The following is a 23,507-nucleotide window of genomic DNA, read 5'->3' on the forward strand; positions in this document are numbered from 1 at the left end:
TGTTGATGATTATTCCTGTTTCACTTGGGTATTTTTCTTGTTTGATAAGTGTCAAGTTAGAGACAAAGTAAAGACTTTTGTTAGAAGAGCTCAAAAGGAGTTCGGTCTCCCTATCAAGAAAATGAGAAGCGACAATGGGACCGAATTCAACAACACCCAAGTTGAGGAGTTTCTTGATGAAGACGGCATCAAGCATGAGTTTTCAACTCCATACACCCCTCAACAAAATGGTGTAGTAGAGAGAAAGAATTGTACACTAATTGACATGGCAAGGACAATGCTAGATGAGTACAAGACGCCGGACCTCTTTTGGTGTGAAGCCATCAACACCACTTGCCATGCCATCAACCACCTCTACCTACATAAGAAGTTGAAGAAAACTTCATATGAGCTTCTAACCGGTAATAAACCAAAGGTGTCCTACTTTAGAGTATTTGGGTGCAAGTGTTTCATACTTAATAAGAAACCCAAAACCTCTAAGTTTGCACCTAAAGTTGATGAAGGTTTTCTTCTTGGTTATGGATCAAATAAGCATGTCTATCGTGTTTTCAACAAAACCTCTAGGAGAGTTCAAATAGCGGTAGACGTAATATTTGTTGAATCTAATGGCTCTCAAATGGAGCAAGTTGATTCAAGTGTTGTAGGAAAGGAGGATCCACCATGTGAAGCAATCAAACAATTGGCTATTGATGATATTAGACCACAAGAAGATGAAGTCACTGAAGTGGTGGTTCCTCAAGCTGCTGATGAACAAAGTTCCACTAACGTACCTGATGCTGAGGGGGAGCCGACCCCTGCTGCAAATCAGCAGAGCGGCAGTGCCGCACATAAGAGTGGCAGTGCTACACTCCCTCTGACAGCAGCAGCAAGTCCAACTCTGGTTCAAGGATAGAACCTACAACCTATATTCGAGCAAGAAGATAATGAAGATCCAGAAGATGGACAAGAGGCCATTGATTATCCAAGGCTAAGGCAAACAATACAACAGGATCATCCCGTTGACAACATCCTTGGGAGTCTTTGAAAGGGGGTAACAACTCATTCACATTTAGCAAACTTTTGCCAATATTACTAGTTTGTTTCCTCTTTGGAACCTCTTAAGGTTGAGCAAGCACTTGGAGACCCGAATTGGGTGATGGCCATGCAAGAAGAGCTCAATAACTTCGAAAGAAACCAAGTGTGGACCTTGGTGGAGAGACCCAACACCAATATTATTGACACCAAGTGGATCTTCCGCAACAAGCAAGATGAGAATGGCGTGGTAACAAGAAACAAGGCAAGATTGGTTGCTCAAGGTTTCACTCAAGTAAAGGGCTTAGACTTTGAGAAAACATATGCACCGGTGGCAAGACTTGAAGCAATCCGAATGCTTCTATCATATGCCACTCATCACAATTTCAAGCTATATCAAATGGATGTGAAGAGTGCATTCCTCAATGGCCCCATTCAAGAACTTGTCTATGTTGAGCAACCACTGGGTTTTGAAGATCCTAAGTTCCCCAACCACATCTACAAACTCCAAAAGGCGCTCTATGGGCTTAAGCAAGCACCAAGAGCATGGTATGAATGCCTTAAGGAATTCTTGCTTAAACAAGGCTTTGAAATAGGCAAAGCCGACCCTACCCTTTTCACTCACAAAGTTGGGAAAGATATATTTGTGTGCCAAATATATGTCGATGACATAATATTTGGTAGTACTAATCATTCTTTTTGTGAGTAATTTAGTAGGATCATGACCAAGAGATTTGAGATGTCCATGATGGGTGAATTAAAGTTCTTCCTTGGATTTCAAATCAAGCAAGTGAAGGATGGAACTTTCATTAGTCAAACGAAGTACACCCATGATATGCTCAAAAAGTTTGATATGGTGAATGCCAAGCCTATCAAAACTCCCATGCCAACCTATGGACATCTTGATCTCAACATTGAAGGGAAAGCCATGGATACCAAGGTATATCGTTCCATGATTGGCTCTCTACTTTATTTGTGCGCATCTAGGCCCGCTATTATGCTTAGTGTGTGCATGTGTGCTAGATTTCAAGCTAACCCTAAAGAGTGTCACTTAGTGGCTGTTAAGTGAATCTTGAGATATCTGGTACACACTCCTAACCTTGGCTTGTGGTATCCTAAGGGCTCTAAGTTTGATCTACTTGGGTATTCAGATTTCGATTACGCCAGTTGCAAAGTAGATCAAAAAAGCACTTTGGGGACATGTCAATTCCTTGGACGATCCCTAGGGTCTTGGAGTTCTAAAAAGAAAAATTATGTAGCCGTTTCCACCGTTGAGGCCGAGTATGTTGCAACTGGTGTATGTTGTGCTCAACTACTTTGGATGAGGCAAACCGTTCAAGATTTCGGATGTCATTTTACCAAAATCCCATTATTATGTGACAATGAGAGTGCCATTAAGCTTGCAAACAATCCCGTAAGTCACTCTAGAACCAAGCACATAGACATCCGTCATCATTTCTTGAGAGATCACGAAACCAAAGGAGATATCGAAATTCGCCATGTGAGCACCGAGAAGCAACTAGCCGATATCTTCACAAAGCCCCTCGACGAGTCAAGGTTTTGTGCTTTACATAGTGAGCTAAATATACTTGATTCTCGTAACGTGGTTTGAATTTTAGCATGTCTCTGTTTGATAAACTAGTATCTAGGCAAAAGAGTTAAAATTTTTCATATTGTGCATGAAAATGATTTATAAAAGATAACTTATGTATCATGATCATGGTCTGTACTGATTATTTGTTTCTAGTCGTGGTATATAGGTGACATGTGTCCATATCTAATATAGAGAGAGTCATATAGATTATAGCTAACTCCCACTGTTTTGAGGAGTGCGGCAGTGCCGCACTTTGAATCTCAATTGAGATTCGGTCCAAATGGTTTTACTGCAGGGCCCATTTATTCTTTCTCTTATCCTCAGGACCGCAGTAACTTCCTTCCCTCTCCCCCCCCCCCCACGCCGACGCCCGTGCCTCTCTCTCCTCTCACACCCGTGCCGTTGCCATAGCTTGGCCGCGCGTTGCCAATCTCTAGCAGTGCTGCGGCAGCTGTTAGCTCTCCCTCAACGATGCTAACAGCTGCTACTGCCCCTAGCCCGAGCAGTTTCTTCCCTCTCCTCTCATATTCTCGGTTGAGAAGATGGATCACGGAGATAATGACCGAAGGGAAAAAAGGAAGATGAATGAGCAAAGAGACAAGGATCCACCTCGCCGTGGTCGAGGGAGGTCAACAGCAGTAGGTAGTAGTGTAGCTCCAAGGGGACTTGGTGACAAGGGGAGGCATGAGCAATACATTGAAGATGAGGAGAGGCTGGAGATGATAGGTTGTACCACTGATGTCATTCCCGACACCCTACAACATCTTTCTGAGTTTGATGGCAGATACATGAGAGATTTTGAGGGTGAGATCATCATGAGACCTCTAGATGACTCCCGCCAGCATACAGTTGTCAACTATTCCAAGAGTTGGAAGCTGGTGGAAGAGGCAAGGGAGATCAATCCCTATGCAGTGCGTAAAGATTTGGGCATTGATTACATATTCTGGAATGAGTTTCATTCCAACCTTTATGCCATTGTCATTCTTGCATCCAAGAAAACCAAGATCATCAAGATGCAGTATATTGATTGGGATGAGATGCAGGGGAAGGAGGAGCCTGAGTTTGACAAGGTGATCAAAATTTGTGACAAGTTCCAGCTTTCAGACATCATGGGTTTCTAGTATAACTGGAATGAGGAAGTCCTTGCACAGTTTCATGCCACATACTTCTATGACTAGACCTCTGATAAGATTCACTGGATGACTAATGGTTGGCACTATCGAGTCGACTTTATCACTTTTAGCAGGATTCTTGGCTTTGGGGAGGAGCACAGAGGTTACACTTACATTCATGATGAGCCTCAAGCTGAGATCCGTGACATCAGTTACATGTGGAGAGATAGAAGGATTGCAGATGGCAAGAGGAGTGGTCTACATAGCTTCTATTACATCCTCAACAACCTCATCAAGAACACCATCAACCCAAAGGATGGAGCAGCCTCAGATACTAATGGCTATGTGAGAAATGTATTGGCTAGATTCGCACTAGGTGGGGATAGGTTCAATGTCCCAAGATTCATATGGACTGAATTGAGATTTTCCATGGAGGATGGGAGGAGGGGCTGCCCTATGCCCTCTACCTCTTGTTCATGATTGAGAGGGTCACTAGATTTTATTTTCCGAATGATGGGATGCACACCGTCTACAAAATTGAGAAGACTCAGCCTGCTGCAGCTACTCAGGGAGCGGGGAGCTCTCATGCTCATGTAGATATCCCTGAATCTCCCCACTCTAGGTCTCATAGTGGAGGCAAGATGAAGAAGTTTGGCAAGTGGTTGAAGGCAATCTTCGAAAAGTGCACCTATGCAGCTGACAGAGCGTATGAGACACAGCTTGAGCAACGTCAGCAGCATGGATAGGATCTTCCACCACTTCCTCCTATTCCACCTCCTCCATAGTATGACCTTCCAAGTCTCTCTGACATAGATTCAAATGATGAGGAGGAGGAGCAGGGACGAGCAGCAGATTAGGATAAGACCCTAGAGGGATACCATCAAAGATAGGAGCCGAGGCATTCCACTCGTTCCACTTGCTACACCGCCACCACTCACCGTTAGGGCCATGCACGTATTGACTCCGATGACGATGATTGTGATGGTGGTGCCGGGACTGCTGCAGGAGGTGATGATATTGATTAGACTAACATCCAGGGAGATGACAAGTAGGTGTTGATATTTCTTCTTTTCCTCTCTTTTTGGTGCTTTATGCCAAAGGGGAGAGTGTTAGTCTTCACTAGGTGGAAAGTTTGAGAGTTGCTCAAAACTTTAAATTGTGAAATAATGCTACTATTTGACTCTTTGTTTATCGGATATGGACATGTATCATTGTGTGGATTAGAAGTCATCTTATTGTGCTAGGTTGCATATTCTTTTGTCTGAGCTAGCTATTTGGTGCTTGACTCTGTCTTGCTCATACAGTCAGGTGCGGCTTTGCCGCACAGCAGCAAGCACATGTGTGCATAAACTGCCATTTGCATCACGTTTTACTTACCTGACACAGTATGCAGCACCCCATAGGAGCTTGGATGTAGGGGGAGCCCCATCACTTTCACTTAAATGTAAATCGTGGCTTCTTATGCCAATTTGAGAATTTAATTCTCTATTCACATATTTAGGAGGAGACTCTACACCCATGGCTCAAAAAGTCTCAGAATTTATTTCATATATTTTGTAAGCTCTAATTGGGTTGCCATCAATCACCAAAAAGGAGAGATTGAAAGTGCAATCAAGCCTTAATTATGGGTTTTGGTGATAATGACCTTGCAATTAGAGAACTATTGAGATTTATCGAGATGACAAGTAGAGAATTTATATTCGAGGATGCTACATGAAACGGAGGAGCCCCCAACTACAAATATAGATTGCTTCAAACTCAAAGGAGGTTTAAATTCTTTTATATATTGAATTTGAGTATAGGAAAAGTCGTACTATAAAGGGGGCACAATGCTGAAGCTAATATGTGCTACCAAGTGCTCAAACAACCACATGTATCCTCAGATTCATAGCTAAGACAGTCTACACTTCACTATTATCCTTACTGTCGTGCGGGGTGCGAGCTCCGACTCGCCCGACCCCTTGGGTGCGGGCTCTGGTTCGCTCGACCCTTTGGTCACGGGCTCCGTCTCGCCCGACCCCAAGGTCGCGGGCTTCGGTTTACCCGACCTTTTGGTCGCAGGCTCCGTCTCGCTCGACCCCTAGGTTGCGGGCTTCGTCTCGCCCGACCCTAAGGTCACGGGCTCCGGCTCGCCTGACCCTTTGGTCGCGGGCTTCGTCACGCCTGACCCTTTGGTCGCGGGCTCCGGCTCGCCCGACCCTTTGGTGGCGGCCTCATCTCGCCCGATCTCAAGGTCGCGGACCTCGTCTCGCCCGACCTCTTGGGTGAAATGTCTGTTGGGGGCTGGGGGTATTGTAAGGAAAATGGACCCTAGGCCCATTCACTTTAGATTTTGGTGTTTGATGACCAACACAACCAATTTGAACTAATGAATTTGCAAGTGATTGTTTTGTAGTTCAATAGGATGCAAGACGTGACTTGGACAAAGGCGACGTGATGATCCGATGATCAACACCTTAAGCAAGACCCTAGGAGCACAAGGGAAGACCCAATATATCAAGCAAAGTCCAAGCACGAAGATAGGAACCAAGCCGGATGCAAGATCGCAAAGAAACGAGCTCACAGAGATGACCGGACGTTGGACCGGACGCTGTTCTTACAGCGACCGGACGCTCCAATCAATTAATTACTAGCGGGGTTGAGCATGTTCAATTCGTAGAAATACTTATACTTAGGGACAAATTTGAAAGCTTCAAATGCTTATATTTAGGGACTAAGGGAGTAACGAATTTGTTGAATGACAAACTTGATTACAACAATTGTAGATGTGCAATTAAATGATAGGGGCAATGAGTTTGCATGAATCTCTATATAAATCAATGTATAATTTCCTTGTCAACAATGGTATTTGGATTATGAGTAATGAATTTGGGCATATAAAATACCACTAAAGAACAAGATCTTCGTGTGGTATTTAAAAATGGTGTTATTCTAGCATGGATAGCTTTGCTAGATGGAACTGGAATGGCCAATGTGAGTAGAATTTTTTTGTAGTCATTTCAAAACCATCCTACATCTCTTCTTTAATTGTCATTATGCTATGTTTCTTGGACTACTATCCATATTGGGTTTAACATTACACTAAGTTGGCATATATAAAAATTTCATTGGTTTATTGAACGGGAGGTATCAAATAATGGTTTGAAGTTATTGACATTGGCATTTGCATTGTTTGTGCACTTTGGCAACACAGGTTTGATCAATGTCAACCAAAAATTACATGCACGAGGCTTATTCAGGAGGACATCAAAGAAGAACAAAAGGAGTTGATGATTCTTCAAAGAAGAACAAAAGGAGTTGATTCTTGCATAACGTACATGCATTGGAATCAATGGCCATGCAAATTTTCTCCTCCATGGATGGACGGAGTTCCTTTAATAGAGTTAGTCAATAATGTGAAACTCTTCTTTGTTTGGTTTTTACTCCACCACATGTCAGTGGTACTCATAGTTTATACTACACATCTTTGTAATAGCTAATTTTAACTAAATGCCTCTTTGAAAGAAGAGGTTGAAGCTGGAAATGTTTTTGTTATCTAAAAAGTATATAAAGCCAATTGTTTGGATCAATATAGAAACTTAATTGTTGATGTAGGGACATTATATATATAAATTTGTACTGCAAATGCGCAGACCCTGCACCACCAACCAAAACAACTCATGTGGTGCAACCCGTCCCCCGTGCGGTGAATACTTCTTTGAACTGGTTTCGACGACTTTTTCAAAAACAATATGCCAATTATAACTAGTGGCAACCCGCACTCTGACGACTAGTTTCAACTCGGCTTTTTAGCGCGCTGAATGTTGACTAGTTTTCGACTACTTTCTACTGTTTTTTCTTAAAAAAATTGTACCTAGACTTTTTTCACACCTAGCGCTGATGGCTGTTTCAACTGTTTTTTTAGAAATAAATAATCCTATTGCAACTAGTAAGAACCTACAATAGGTAGGTAGATTTTTTCGGCGCCCTGCATGACAATTAATTTCAACTGGTTTCAACTGACTTTCCACAAGCTCAGTTTCAGTTACTCTCCATTCATAAAAGAATGCAATTTTAGCATAGTACCAAGTAAGTATCTTAAGTTTAGCCAACTGTATATATAAAATATCAATATTTATAATATTAAATAAATATCATTAGATTTGTCATGAAATATATTTTTATACTATAATTATTTAATGTCATAAATATTAATATTTGTATCTATATATTTTGTCAAACTTTAGACATGATAACCAAGAATAATGCACCTATAGATAGTACTTTGGTCCCTTCAATGTAATCCCAGAGTTGGAGTTGTCGCCTGTAAATCGAACTTCCAGACGCCTCAGTGATACACCCTGTGTACCAGGTCAGGTCTCCCCTTCTCTTCTTGACATTGATTTACTCCAAATTCTTGGGAAGCGTGTCTCTGCTCGTGGTGATATACGTCTGTTCAACAAGTGCTCGTCAAGTGGACCGGGTTGCCAATGGTGCTCGTGACATGGGAGGACTTGCGTGGATTCACTAGAGGTTCCCTTTTGCTCCGGCCTAGCGACATGTCACGCATCCTCATCATGCAACGGCCCAACCCATAAGCAAGCCTAGAAAAAGTTCTAGATCTCGATTCCTGAGCTCGCGGCCGTGGGCGTGCCCGCCGCGCTCTGCCGCCGCGCGCTTCACGCCCGGGCGAGGTGCAGGCGTGCCTCCCGTGCCCACAGCAACTGCAGCGCCCGCCATGACCAGCCGCCGACGCCGCTACCCGGCATCGCACGTGCAGGCACGCCCGAGCCATGCGCGGCTCCTCGCCTTCCTCTCGCGCGCCTATGCCGCTCTCCCTCCCAGCTTGCTTAGCCGGCCGCCGTGCCCCGTAGCCACCCCGAGGTGCCCATGCTCTGCCGCCGATGCCCCGCGCCGCCATGGCACACCGCAAGAGCGCGCAAGCCCATGGTCCCTCCCCGGCACACCGCAGCTCCACGGCGCCCGCGCACGTCTCCACCTCGCTCCCCGCGCTGCCCCCCCCCGTGCCCGCCGCGCTCTGACCCGGCCTGTGCGCGAGCGCGCCCGTACTGCGTGGAACCACGTTACTCCACCCCGCCAAGGCCGCGCCCACCGGGTCAGCCTACTGTTGACACCCGCATGAAACACCGCGCGCCCCCCTCCTCTCCCTCCTCACCGCGCCGCTCCAACTCCGTGCTTCGCGCCCCGCCGTGGCCGCTTCCATCGCCGCCACCGCGCGCGCGAGCGAGCCATGCCGCCCTGCTAGCGCGGCCGCTTCCTTCGCCTGCCGCCGTGCGCGCGAGAAGAGAGAGAGTTTGAGAGAGAGAGGATAGGGATGAGAGGGGGTATTTTGGATCTTTATACTGACCGAGCCCACATATAACGGTGAAAAACGAACAGAACACCGACGGAATGGCTCGGAGAGCAAGGAAGTTCAGAACGATGGCACTCGTGTGCGATCAATTTTTTTTAATGGCTTGTGTGTAATTACAAACTTTTTTAATGACATACATGTAAAAGCCTCAAACCTGATCAGCCCATGGGTTTGGGAAAGGACCAGGCTATGGTCATGTTCGCTTCTCTTATAATCCGTACTTTTCAGCTTATTTTTTCAACCAGAACAATATTTTTCTCTCACAACAAATCAGCCGGAATAGTATTTTGGCTTTTTTCAGCGAAGCGAACGGAGCCTATGTCTAGAGAGGAGTGAATATGCCGTAAAAACTTAAACTCAATGCAACATGATTATCACAACCCGAGCGCAACAGGCAAGGTGAGGCCAGGCCTCGACGGGTACCAAGCAGCCCCTAAGTAGTTTTGGCATATTGATATCTGGCGACGACGTATCAGGTGCAAATCAACCAACCTGCGTAAACTTGGAAACTACCAATCAGGACCACTAGATGCTGATTCAATAAATGGGGTGAGAGATAGGATTTTTTTGCGCTTAAGCCCCCTCACCCGATCAGCATCCAGTGGTCCTAATTGATAGTTTCTAAGTTTGTACAGATTGGTTGGTTTGCACATGATATGTTGCCCTTGATATCTAGCAATTGTGAACAAAATTGTTGATGTGCAAAACCATCTGGAGTTTTCGGAAGATTAATCAGATCCGCTCCATCCGTTCATCGGATCCAAATTATTGTTTTCACAAAAAAAAGATAGACCTTCGCATATTCTCGAGGGGTAAAAAAAAGATGAATCTTCATATATCATGATCATACTATCATATAGTCTTTGGTCTTTGACACAACTCGGCTTTGTCAAAAGTTGATAAGACAATTATGATCCGACATCAGGATCAGGCCTTTGATATCCGCAACTTTCGCTTTAACGCTTTTTCTCGGTAGAAGCAAGGTATATATGCCAAAAGCTACTACGGTACGGCCGTAAGCGTTTTTATCGTCCTCAATCACATTCAGATGCACCTCACGCGTGCCTTGTGGATTTTGAATAATGACGGTTTAGCAAATCTGAACTTTGCCCAGCCGAGGTTTATCATGACAACTGGGTTTGGGATCCAGGAACTTTGTCATCTGCAAGAGGATTTATCTATTAGATCACAAATAGACCAATTCTATGTAGCTTATTTTTTATCAACGATGCAAGCGAGTTTGTCCATAAGCACATAAATTGGCCATTTAAGCACATAAATTTGTTTCCATGCATCTCCAATGGTCATATCACCAACAAAAAACGTCGATAAGCTAAAACGTTATTTTTATAGGACATCAAAGTATCACAAGAAAAACTTAGATACGATAGTCAACCTTTCTTTTTATGAATTATTATAGAACATCAAAATATCACTAGAATTTGTGGTGCTGATGGACCATGTAGTGTAGCAAAACATGATGCGAGCATGATGTAGTTTCTCTAAGTATCCGAAATTGGGTAAAGACAACATATAGATTTGAGATTGAGGTTTAGAACTGGCATTATTATTTTGCTGCAGTGCTGATTTCCAAAAACCACCGGAGTACACGCGCCAATGCTAAACGCCCTACTAAACACAAACACATGTAGCAAAAGAAATCATGACTACGATTCAACGAAGCGAGGAGGCCAATGGAGCTCTGGACGGCTCGATCGATCAGTCTAGCTGTCGGCGACGACAGAGCGGATGACCATCTCGCCTTCTGCGGCGGCAGCGTCGCCCGTGACAATGGTCGCCTGACAGAAGACGACCTTGAGCTCCCCGGGGGCGCGGCAGCTCTGCGGGACGGGCTCGACGTCGGTGGGCGTGGTCCGGGTGAGCGGGCACCGGTTCTTGAAGTACTCCGGTGGGCCACGGCACGCCACACCCTCGGCGGCGCGCTGCGGAGGAGGGCAGTCGCAGTTGAGATCGACGGGGCAACCCAGCGCCGGGCACTGCCCCCCGCCGGCGATCGCCTGCGGGCTGACCACCATGGGCACGTTGAAGCCGTCGACGAGGCTCACGCTGTAGGTGGCCTGGTCCAGGCTCCCGCCGTCGTGGACGGTGACCTGCACGACGGTGGCGGGCGGCGCGGCGCCCGTCCAGCATCCCGACGCGGCGGCGTCGCAGCCCGTGCGCGCTGCGACGCGGCCGGCCCAGAAGGTGGGTGGGAAGGTGAGGGAGAGCAGCGCGTTGGGGTCGAGGCGCTCGGTGTTGTCGGAGATGGAAGGGAGGCCCGAGTTCGGGGTCACCAGCGGCCACACCGGGTGCGGGCAGAGGTTGTGGATGGTCAGCGTGGTCGCCGTCGTGGCGCCGGCGCTGGCGGCGAGGAGAACAGCGACGAGGACCAGGGTTCTGGCCATGGCCTTCACCTTCAGTCCTTGACAGAGCTGTGAGCTCGCTATAGCTGATCGTGTTGTTAGGCGTGAGTTTGTGACACAATGGCAAAACATCAGACAGGTCTGCCTGGCTTTTATAGGCGAGCTTAGTGATGTGACGACGTCCATGAGAAGGGTCAAATTGGAGAAAAAGACCTTCAATGCTAGTACTAGTAGATTAACGGCTATGGTTTTCAATATACTCCTACAAGAGCTAGGATCGACAATCGTTTTATTTAATCAAAAAGGGGGGAAAGAAGAGGTGCATAGCAGCAGACAACTTGAGGAGCGAGGACATTGGACAAAAGTAAAAGCAAGAGAACAAGATTGCTTCTTTACAATTTGCTGAACTGAAGGTGTGTTCACAAGTTTGCTTGATTCGATTCCATGTTTAGATAAAGTTGAGAAAAGAAAGAGCTCACTCTTCACGTACAGCTTGTGCTTATGCTCAAATCTGCAGTCTGCAATGAGGTTAGCAAGCTGAGCGCGTAAAACGAAAGACCAATCACAGGTATTCTCATATGCTCAACAAATGATATGATATGTTGGTAGCAGGAAGCAGATCTCCACACCATAGTACAATTCATAAACCACACCCAACTCAATTTGCCTCCTGCAAAAACCACTTCAAAGACCTACATAACTCTTTGTTTCTTCACCCGCCCAGCTCCTGATAAACCGAAATTGAGCAGCACGTGTGTAGATTACCAAAAACAGGTGTGAAAAAGGACAAACACCCGCTGCTACGATAACACCCAGAAATAAACCAATGCACGCACAGGCTTGACTTGTACAACGCGGTAGCAGACCGGACAGGACACAAGTTTTGCCCCAAAATATACCGACCATGAATCAAATGCAAAGACAATGCAAGTGGATAAAGGGAAAAGAATGCTAGGAAATTAACAGCCTACTACCAGCAGGGAGGGGTATGTCTGATATAAATGGACTTGGCCACCCTAATCGATACAAAAATAATCCTGTGACAATGCGTTCAAGCCCGCTCGCAGCAGCAAGCAACTGGGCCTTTTGTCCAACCAGAGTTCGATGCATGGGATGAATGCGGGGGGGGGGGGGGGGGGGGGGGGGGGGGGATAGGCCACAGTTCTTAGGCATGCCATGCCGAGGAAACTGTCAGCATGTCATGCAACAATAGAAGCTCATCTCACCTCCAATAAGAAATGAAGGTTGCAGATGCCTTTAGCAAAAGTTAGCAGGCGGCCAACTTGAACCCTCTTTTCTCGCAGAAGCGGGAAGCACGGGTTGACACATGTACTGGATGCATGAGTTAGTGAGGACCCTCCGACTCTGCTGTAAAGATGTTGGACTTCTCCGAAGAGCAGGTCTGGACATGATGCAATCAACGACCCAGACAAGATGACATGCGGATGGATGCAAGTGCAGACTCGAGACTCAGTGTGGCATCAACCCGAAACTGCACGGCTGATTGCTATCCTCGCCCACTCGGCAGATTCTTTCACCAAAGGATCATCTGATGCCAAGCATTCCTCTAAAAATGCCAGGCTTGAGGTGGATTGATTGATCAACGGGCCAGCATGGACACCCAATGTGTCGGCCAGATCTCCCAAGACACCTATTGCAGTCTTCATCACAGTGTCATCCCTGCAAAAGAGGTATAACATCATAAAGCATTAGGTCAACAAAAACAGATGACTCGTATAAGTTAGGCAGCAAAGGTAAAGAATCAGAGTGTGAAGTTTTGACGTACATATCCTTTCCATTGTACAGAGCATCAAGGAACTGAATAATATGTGGAGCATATGGCATCAGTAGTTGTGTCTTGGGTGAACTCTTAAATCCTTGCAGGATACCAGAGTAGGCTTCCAAGATTCCATTCCTTAGCAGGTTGGTGTAGTCGAGCATCTCATCATCAGTTGCGGTGGTATGGGCCGACAAATCAGCAGCACTTTGCAGCATAGGCATCGCATAGATCAAATACTTCTCGAAGTTCTCCCCAATTGCCAGTGCAATATCACCAAAGCACGAAAATATCGGTGGTTTCACAGATCTGTGCAGCTGGTTACTGGACAGGTCCTTCAGAAGCTGGGTCATGATGCCATCACAGAAGGGTAAAATTTTGTCTTCCAGTGCTCTGCAGAGATCACCAACAACGCCCACAGTAATGGCACACACCTGATACTCCTCAAAGTTCTGAAGTCCCATCTCCAAATACTGATAAAACTGTGCCATGTACTTTGCAAAGTTTGGACCAGCTGCATATGCCAATGCACCAATAGCAAGCATAGCCTCCTCGTGCACTGTGGCATTTCGACATGCAAAAACTCTCAAAAACAGATCCATCATCTGATCAGCATACTGCAAGAAAGAGTACTTAGTTGACTCCATCCCTCCCAACTTTTGGATAATGACCTGCAAGCAACCACAAAGGAGGCCCTGCAGTTCGCTCCTCTTCTCCCTCTCATCAGTTGACAGCTTTTCGGCTTCAAGTGTCTGATGGAGCTCCACCATGATCACAGGTACTAACTGCATAACAATAGGGGCCGTCACCTCAGTGGAGCACCTGACAACTTCATTTAGGGTCTCATATGCTGCTGTTCGCAGCCGAGATTCTCCAGCATCCTCCCTGTGAGTGACCATAAGAAGGTTCTGAACAATATCTTGAAAGAAAGGGGATAATGGTGATGCAGATCCAGCATCCACATAACCTTGTGCAAGGAAATAGAGGGCCCCACATGCCTTTTCAGCCACATTTGGGACATCCTTCATGCTGTGAAGCAGCACAGTAAGTATTTGCTGACAATTCTCGGCCGTGATGATAGGAGGAGTTTCAAGTGCTGAACCATGAAGGAACTCAAAGATTCTCCCAAGTGTCCAAGCAGTTGTGTCCTTTACATGGTTACTGGGATCCTTCATCAGCGCCGACAGCATGAAGCCCAACGCAACATTAACAAGAGGAGCCAGTTTATCAGCTGATGGCCCCTCCAAGATAGATCCAAAGGCATATGTTGCAGCCTCTCTCTGTCTCCACTCAGACTTGGTTATGTTCTCCTCCACAAAAGGCATTACAAGAGGAACAATGTCATCACCAACAGTCCTTGCCACCAGGCCCAAACAAGTTCCCCCAGCCATTGCAAGATTCCAAGCACCTTCATCCAAATCTTGGTCTTCCTCTTGCTTGAGGAGAGTTTCCAACAACATCGGCACCAAGGCAGGAAGAGCCTGCTTGATAAAGTAGTAGCACGGAACATCAGAATCAGCTGTAAATTCACTGCTGTACTCATCCAGAATGTCAATTTCCTCATCACAAATGGAACTCCAGAACTCAATAGCCTGGAGTGCAACTGACTCCTCATCTCCCCTCACAGCTTTTGCAGTTATATTAAATATATCCTGCATGTATGTTGCCAGCTTATCATAATAAGTAGACGATATAGCCACCAAACACTCAAAGGCAGCCTGCCTTATCTTCATCTCCGGAGACTGAGTCGCTTCACAAACTACTCTCATGATATAGTCACGCTCCATGTCATTCGAGAAGTTAACCTGAGCAAAGCCCAAAGCATTATACAATGCCCGTGTAGCTGCAAGCCTCACATCAGAGTTTGCCTCAGAAGCATTCATACCCTGAACAACAGCTGTAAGTATTTTATTGACTTGGTCTTGGTCAACAGCATCTGGAGAAACTTCCTCACATAAATAGCCAAGTGTTTCAAGAGTTGCTTGCTTGACATTTGGCTGGACCTGATGTATATTTGCGAGCAATGATCCTATAAGCTCTGGCCATTGCTTCTGCGGAATCTCAATGCCAGCAACCTTGGCAATAACTTGGGAAGCAGTGGACCTGGCACTTGCAACAGGAGATGTGAGAGTTTGCAGCAACAATCCTTTAATTTGTGCCTTGGCACCAGCATCCAGTGCCAGCCATCTCTGGAAAAGCTCATTCTTCCTGTGCTGCTCCTTTGCATCCAGTGCATTCTTAAGAATCAAGCCAGCTAACCTGCGGCTCTCCTCAGGTTTCTCTTCATTGGCCAACTCGCTTGAAAGGGAGAGCAAGAATCCAGGGAGGTTCTGCTCCTGGAATTGCTTGAGGCTTTCTTCAGCATGTTTCCTAATTGCGCCATCAGCAGATTGCGCACTTAAGAGAACTTGAGTAACGTCGAGTGGCATATTGACTCTGTGAATGCCAAAACAGGGAGGAATCAGAATAAATTTGTGGCACAAAACCATATGCATCAGCAAAGGGTATCCAATATAAATTAGACAACAACAAAAGTGCTGCTTGTAAAGCCCAACAAACACCAAACTGCCCCATGTAAAGCCAAACAAGACATATTGCACCAAATTGTTATATCATGTAAAGTTAGACAAACATACAGAGTCATTATTGCCAGGCATATCAATGCTAAACAGTAAAAGCAGAGGAACAAAATTAGCATGCTCTGTATTGTTGTAGCCACGAAATATGGTAATTCATTAGTAAGCATACCCACACAAATTGGAGAAAGAATATCATGTCAGGAAAGCACGATAGATTCTTATACTAGTCCGGTAAAGGAATCAAGATGCCATATGAACAACAATGATCCAGTACTAGTCATCGGTGCACATGTAACCCCTTATTGTCAAACGAGTGATCATAGACAAATTAGCAGTATAACAAGTTCAGAACCTAATACTCTTTGGCAGGAATCTTATTCAGCTCGCCCCAATAAACAAGAACTGACATTCAGATTGCTAGACTGTGTTTCGTGGCCTACAATCTAACACTGCAAACTATAAACCAACGAAGCTAGAGTTCTCCAAGCAAGCAAGCAAACGTATGTAGCCTTAAAAAGCTAAATGGTTGCAGTAAAATTGGCCAGCTGTAGAAATTACTACTTAACAGACACTATACCGATACTACAATCAATATGGGAGGTACTATAGGACATAATTGCTCCCTTTTCAGAATTTAGCAGGTGGCACTACCACAAGTAACCGAACAGGAGTACTCTGAAACCGAACAAGAGTACTGTGAAGGAGCTAAGTTATACACAGGAACTGCAACAAAAACGGTAGGAATAGCACGCGGAAGTTCATGTGACAGATTCACTAGAAACAATCAATTATACAAAGTGAGTGCTAGGAATACAACGCTAGAGTTCTCCAAGCAAGTAAGCTAACGTGTGTAGCCTTACAAAACTAAATGGTTGCAGTAAAATTGGCCAGCTGTAGAAATTACTGCTTAACAGAAACTATACCAAGACTACAATCAATATGGTAGGTACTATATACGACATAATTGCTCCCTTTTCAGAATTTAGCAGGTGGCACTACCACAAGTAACGGAACAAGAGTACTCGGTAACCGAACAAGGCTACTCGGAAGGAGCTAAGCTATACACAGGAACTGCAAAGAAAACTGTAGAAATAGCACGTGGAAGTTCATGCGACAGATTCACTATAAACAACCAACTATACAAAGTGAGTGCTAATTACTGCTTAACAGAAACTATACCAAGATTACAGTCAATATGGGCGGTACTATATACGACATAATTGCTCCCTTTTCAGAATTTAGCAGGTGGCGCTACCACAAGTAAACGAACGAGTGTACTAGGAAACAACCAACTATACAAAGTGAGTGCTAGGAATAGCACGTGGAAGTTCATGCGATAGATAGATTCACTAGAAACTATCAACTACACAAAGTGAGTGCTAGGAATAGAACGTTGCAGTTCATGCGACGGATTCACTAGAGACAACCAACTATACAAAGTGAGTGCGCATCAGATTCATCAACGCCTAACACAGCTCAATTCTCTTCGTCTACGCCACGATTACTATTCCACAGACGAATCTAACTCCACACGCGCAGAAATCGCCCGGCCGTCCAACTCTAACCACAAAAACTGACTCAGATCTAGCAACCCAGGCGGGAACCAATCACGCACAGCGAAGACACGAGCGAGCACCCGCACCGAGCCGCCGACGAACTGACGGATCGAGACAACCGAAACCACACGCAAACAGGTAGCACAGATCGGGCCGGAGATCCGGGAGCGGATCAAGACCTGACCGGCCCCCTAGATCCAACTGGGGAGAGAGAGACTAGGGTTTTGACCTGCCACTTACGTTGCTGGACGCGGAGTCGCGACCCCCGCGGCGTACGGCCTGAGCGGAGGAGAGGGAGGCCTCAGTCTACCGCAGCGGAAGGTCGGAGGGAGCGCGCGGCCGGGGACCCGATCGGCGACGCGCAGGCGCGTGGGGTGGAGGAGGGAGGGCAGGGGTGGAGGCGGGCGGCGGCGGAGGAGGGGAGGGCGAGGCGAGGAAATCAAATAATAATGCGGGGAAAAGAAAAGCAGAGCATCTTTGGTGAGGTGGGACGTGGGGAGCGGGTTGGGCGCGTGCCGTGGGTGGGTGGTGACCGTTGGATCTGGCACGGATGGCTGTGATGGGGGCGAGGGTTTTTCTGATTGGGTTGGGCGATTTTTTTTTTTGGTAATAAAATGGTTTTCGTGTGGGTTTGGTTATTGCCTTTTATTGGGTTTGTACGCTACCGTGGGGGTGGTTTTGACAGCCGAAGTTGGTTTCGCGGTCGGTTTCCCGATGCGGTTTAAGCACTCTACCTTCCTAATATAAACCAAGCTTGAGTACATATATATATAAGGTAGCGTTTGGTTGAGAGGCGAAATGGAATGGGATGGTCCTGACTCTGTTTTCTGGAATAGGATGGTTCCTATTTCTGTTTGGTCAGTGGAATGGGATGATCCCTGTTTTCTGTTTGGTTGGGAGGATAAAGTGAGACGGAGTGATCCTGTCTCATGTTTGGATGAAGGGACGGAGATAGAATATCTCCATATGATCACCCCCTTCATAATGTAGCTATACTTACCACCTTTTATATTGAGGACATACTGTTAATAAATAGAATGGCTTACCATTGCTATTGCATTCCGAAATCAGCACAGATATATCTAAAAAAAGACATTGCCATCTAAAATCACCACAAATATATCTAAAAAAGATAAATGCATATGTAACATTCAAGTACACAGTTTGCCATAAAGGTCTTAACTCACATATATTAGCAAGTGCCAAGACTACAGGTCATGGCAAATTCTTGGACACAATAGAAGTTTAAGGCTTATACATAACAGTTCTAAGCCTTACAAACAGTATAAGTTTTAACCTACCACATAATATACAAACACATGATAGTAAATTCAAGGCTAGTCACAATATATAGTTCGAGCCTTTGAATTAGTTAACCACAACTGATTGTCTCATGTGGTGCAAGCAAAAGAAGCATTGAATTCCCTATTTCACTGTCCTGAGAACCTTGCAAGCAAAAGAACCATTGAAGCCCCTATTTCACTGTCCTGGAAACCTCTCTAAGACAAACATAGCCACCCACATCAACTTGTGGTCAAAAGGAAGGTTGTAGAATGCGCGTCCCATGTCTTTGTTGGCCACCAAATACTGGTAGTACAGATTTAACTGGGCGGCATCAAAACCTGGAAGGTTAATCAACATGTTGAATAGATCATCTGGTAAATCATTGGTGGGCTGTGGTGGGGGTGCAGCACAGGCCTTCTCTATAGCTTCAGCAAGTCTATCACCAACACGACTGATTACAGCAATCAGCCCATCCTCTTCATCCCCACCAATCCTAGCTTTCTTTGGCTTGCTTGCTGATGAGGTAGCCCCTTGATTAGAAGGAGAGGGAGTGGCCTCACTCTCACCATTTGCATTCAACTCACTCACAGTATTTGCATTCAGGTCTTCATTTTCAGTGTTAGCTTCTTCAGTACCTAATGCAGAATTTGAGTCCTTGGCAAATTTTCCTGTTGCCATACTATTTCCAAAGATTGTCCGCATCTCACCATAGTTTGGAAGGCGCCTGTTCAAGAATTCAGCATCAGCCTTGTGATCCTACAATGGATAAATGGAAGTTTAGTTAGAAGCAAACAATTAGAACTTAACATGCTGGTTAAGTTTTTTGCAATTATACCTTAACATAATCATTGTAGTGCTCCTCATCAAGAGTGATAATGAAGTTGTCCTCATCCCAACCAGTAGCACTCACTTTCCTAAGCTTGGTCATCTTTGCAAACTTCCTTTGTTGTGTCTTCAAATGATTTTTAACTTGCTCTCCAGTCTTCATAGTCCTAAACTTTTCATCGACAGCTTTAGCACAAGTGTTCAAATGGACTTTCTTAAAGCCAGAACATGTCTTTGTGCCACTAGCCACCAGATTGGCTAGGTGAGTCAGCATAAAAGCGGTCTCTGGTGCTGTCCATATAGCATGTCCATTTGTTCCTCCAACTTCCTCGTTCAGGTCTGCCATGACCTATCATATACAAAACCAGGAAACACAAATGCCACTTGAGAAGTTATTTATTAATTGTTTCTGGCAGACAAACAACACAGGTACAGGCACCAACTTGACGAACAAGAAAGAGAGAAAACCAGCACCCAAAACAAAAATTAGAGAGAAAATCTGAAACACTACAGACCTTTCACAAGAATTAGAGATCAAAAGTGCTGAACAACTAACATGCCGAGACAGCGCCTTTCATTATTCTGAACCTGCTCACCTGAATACTTGTTCCAGCTGCTAATCAAGAAAAAACGGCTTGATGCACTGCTGCTGAGACGGTATATCTAAACACCTGAAAGAAAACCAAAGACGGACAAAGAACACACTGAAACTGAGTACAGGCAATTCAATAGCAACAAAGCAGAATTCACACAGACAAGCACACAAAGCAGTGCTTATTAGGCTGCAGAAATTTCAGCATAATTCTCAATAGCAACAAAGCAGAATTCTCAAGTTGCATGTTTCAACATAAATCACTTCTCAAGTTGCATGTTTCAACCAATAAATTTCAGCAAGGCATATGTCATACAAATTCCAGCGAGCTGTACATACATTTCAGCAAGCCATATGTCCATACAAATTAAAATCAGCACAGCTGATCCATAATTGTTTGTCTAAATACATAAAAATACATAGAGATACTATATATTAATTTACATAATGGTTTTGACGGTCTACCCACATCTGATCCGCAATTGTTTGTCTAAATTGAACGGTTGCAGCATGCTCACTTGCTTGTCCAGTATATGATGTAGCATGGGTTTGCATTGGCCAATTCGAATCTTGAATGATGAACTCATCAATCCCATCTGTTATGACAAAATTATGGACTATGCAGCAAGCTACAACAATATCTACTTGAGTTTGGAAAGGGAAGAATGGAGTTGCATCATCAAGAATTTTGAATCTCCTCTTAAGTAAACCAAATGCACGCTCTACGATCACACGAAGAGACGAGTGCCTAAGGTTGAATAACTCCTTCTCGTTTTGGACCGGATTATTCCCCCACTCATTCAAATGGTACCTAACTCCACGGAAAGGAGGCAAGAATCCCGGTTTAGCGCCATAACCGGCATCAACAAGATAGAATTTGCCTAGCATATTGTAGAAAAGGAGATCACATTTCAAGTTATCAAAAATTGGCATAACGAAATTAAGTTAGTGATTTTTTTTGTTACCTTGTGGAACACGAAGGCCATTAGGGCGTTCTAAAGCATCTCGCAAAACTAAAGCATCATGTGCTGTGCCTTCCCAGCCAGCCAAGACATAAGTAAAACGTAGATCGAAATCTACGGCTGCCATTACATTTTGAGTTGCAAAGGACTTTCTACCACGAAACGAATGCTCCAAATCTTTAGGAACAGATGCTCTTACGTGTGTACCATCAATAGCTCCAATACAATCCTAGTTTATGTTCATCAAAGTAAAAATTAATTAGGGGCCAACACAAGGTTACATAATTTAAATGTGAAACAAAGGTAGGGATAAACCTCACACCTTAAAATAAGGATCCCACCGATAGTTTCCGGCAATTTTGGACGGAGTTTGCAATGATGGGGGCCTAATAAATTCTGTTCGTAGCTCTCCAATGGCATGAAGGACATTGTTGAAATAGCGGCTTACTGTTTCTCCTGACCTTTTATAATTAGTTCCAACTAACCTATTTCTAAGGTTGTGCCCTACTGTATTTAGAAACATAGCCACCTGTTGCTCAACACACATATGAGTGGTATCTTGAAGCAACCCTCGATCTCTAAAAAGGTTACAAAATCGATAGAAACATGCTCTATTAAGTCTAAGCATGTTTACACAAGTTGTATCATCCTTCCAAATGCAAGTGTCTAGGTATTCTTGTCTAATTCTATCCCTTTCCTCGATTGGCGCATAAGTAATACCAACTCTACTGGCACGTCTTTTTCTTTTTCTAGACTGAATAACCGTGGCCACCATGAACAAGAACATATATGCAGCAGCTGAACAAATTAGAACCTTGGTTCTCTGATCCATCTACAATGCAACAATCAAAGAAAGAAAAACAATATTGTCATGTCATGCTCAAACATAGATCAGAAACATGAGGCAACTTAACATCTGGGAACACCAGAGTCAATACCAATGAGCCATTGCCACTTTGGCAGACTGGCAGATGTGTTGCCATTCAGTACATAAAAAGTGGTAAATAGTTAAATAATCTGTGGGCATAGCGCATACTACATTAACCTGGATACTACTTCGGTCTGCTAACTGATAGAGAGTGTTTTGTTTGTCACTGATAAATTTGCTAGTACTTGTCGTTATATTTTTTTTCTTTTCAATGTCATACTGAATATGATGAGTAACATATACTTGTAACCAAAACTTTTTCTTTGGATGTTACCAGAACTATATACCAAATAGAAAAATTGCAAATATTTCTTAAGCATCCACAGGACGCTAGGAGCACAAATGAATGAATAGCCTGAATCCATAAACAAATGTTGGACTGAACATCGTCAGACAAAGGGTACATCCTTGCATGGCGATAGTACAAATCCAGGCAAACTGAATTCAGCGGCTCAGCGCAAACAGATACATGTACTCAGGGGCATGCAGCAACACTCATCTACTTACTAGCGCTACAGCATAGGGAAAAAAATTCCCATTGAACTTTGCTGATTTTTTACCATATGCAGAAGCAAACATGTCTCAAGCATAAATCACATCATACTTGTTGAACTACTGGAGGCAACAAAAAAATCTGCTAATGGAGATCACAAATCTTGGGCAAATCCATTGTGTTAGGGTTTGTATACCTTGGACAAATCACAAATCTGCTAATGGAGAAGGAGGACGAAGCTGCCGGACGTGTGCCGCACCACCGCCGCCGACCACAGGCTGCGCCGCCGCTGCCGACCACAGCCCACGCCGCCGCTGCGAGGGCCCGTGCCGCACCGCCGCCGTGGGGGCCGGTGCCGCGCCGCCGACGCGCCGCCTGGTGCCACGCCGCCGCCAAGCGCTGTGGCCCCGCGTCCCGCGCCGGTGAAGGATGCGCCGCCGCCGAGCTCTCGCCCGCTCGTGCCTTTTTTCCGAGAAAGAACCGAGTGAGGCTGTCGGTGAGAGGTGAGAAGGAACGAGAAGAAAGCAAGGACCGTCCCCGTCCGTGAAAAAAAGTGGGATGGGAGTCAAGGAATCTGAGGAGAATATGCTTAGGTGGGATGTCCCTGTCCTTGGGCTGACTCCCATCCAAACAATCCAAATCCCAGGGCCATCCCATCCCACCGCAGCGGAAGGTCGGAGGGAGCGCGCGGCCGGGGACCCGATCGGCGACGCGCAGGCGCGTGGGGTGGAGGAGGGAGGGCAGGGGTGGAGGCGGGCGGCGGCGGAGGAGGGGAGGGCGAGGCGAGGAAATCAAATAATAATGCGGGGAAAAGAAAAGCAGAGCATCTTTGGTGAGGTGGGACGTGGGGAGCGGGTTGGGCGCGTGCCGTGGGTGGGTGGTGACCGTTGGATCTAGCACGGATGGCTGTGATGGGGGCGAGGGTTTTTCTGATTGGGTTGGGCGATTTTTTTTTTTGGTAATAAAATGGTTTTCGTGTGGGTTTGGTTATTGCCTTTTATTGGGTTTGTACGCTACCGTGGGGGTGGTTTTGACAGCCGAAGTTGGTTTCGCGGTCGGTTTCCCGATGCGGTTTAAG

The 23,507-nt window shown here is 45.4% G+C and overlaps 4 protein-coding genes across 5 annotated transcripts; all 4 read right to left on the reverse strand.

The window, feature by feature from the left end:
• Positions 1-9,923: 9,923 nt before the first annotated feature.
• LOC136502731 (osmotin-like protein) lies at positions 9,924-12,578 on the reverse strand. The gene has a single exon (XM_066497983.1). It carries the CDS (start codon positions 11,617-11,619, stop codon positions 10,795-10,797), a length of 825 nt encoding a protein of 274 aa, XP_066354080.1. The 5' UTR covers positions 11,620-12,578; the 3' UTR covers positions 9,924-10,794.
• LOC136502729 (importin subunit beta-1-like) lies at positions 12,574-17,772 on the reverse strand. 2 transcript variants are annotated; one of them, XM_066497981.1, is made up of 3 exons: positions 17,586-17,772; positions 13,220-15,646; positions 12,574-13,113 (listed from the first exon to the last, which is right to left on the reverse strand). In XM_066497981.1, exons 2-3 carry the CDS (start codon positions 15,637-15,639, stop codon positions 12,915-12,917), a joined length of 2,619 nt encoding a protein of 872 aa, XP_066354078.1. In that variant the 5' UTR covers positions 15,640-15,646; positions 17,586-17,772; the 3' UTR covers positions 12,574-12,914. The 2 variants fall into 2 exon arrangements, with proteins under 2 accessions (XP_066354078.1, XP_066354079.1); XM_066497982.1 differs by having other exon boundaries at positions 17,575-17,772.
• A 1,052-nt stretch (positions 17,773-18,824) lies between these two features.
• Positions 18,825-19,800, reverse strand: LOC136503752 (uncharacterized). Its single transcript, XM_066498733.1, has 2 exons — positions 19,465-19,800; positions 18,825-19,385 (listed from the first exon to the last, which is right to left on the reverse strand). Exons 1-2 carry the CDS (start codon positions 19,798-19,800, stop codon positions 18,825-18,827), a joined length of 897 nt encoding a protein of 298 aa, XP_066354830.1.
• A 681-nt stretch (positions 19,801-20,481) lies between these two features.
• On the reverse strand, positions 20,482-21,840 carry LOC136502580 (protein ALP1-like). The gene is made up of 3 exons (XM_066497833.1): positions 21,331-21,840; positions 21,012-21,237; positions 20,482-20,927 (listed from the first exon to the last, which is right to left on the reverse strand). Exons 1-3 carry the CDS (start codon positions 21,838-21,840, stop codon positions 20,482-20,484), a joined length of 1,182 nt encoding a protein of 393 aa, XP_066353930.1.
• Between the last annotated feature and the right edge of the window lie 1,667 nt (positions 21,841-23,507).

The sequence above is a fragment of the Miscanthus floridulus genome, chromosome 14 (assembly GCF_019320115.1).
Source record: "Miscanthus floridulus cultivar M001 chromosome 14, ASM1932011v1, whole genome shotgun sequence".
In the NCBI taxonomy this organism is placed as follows: domain Eukaryota; kingdom Viridiplantae; phylum Streptophyta; class Magnoliopsida; order Poales; family Poaceae; genus Miscanthus; species Miscanthus floridulus.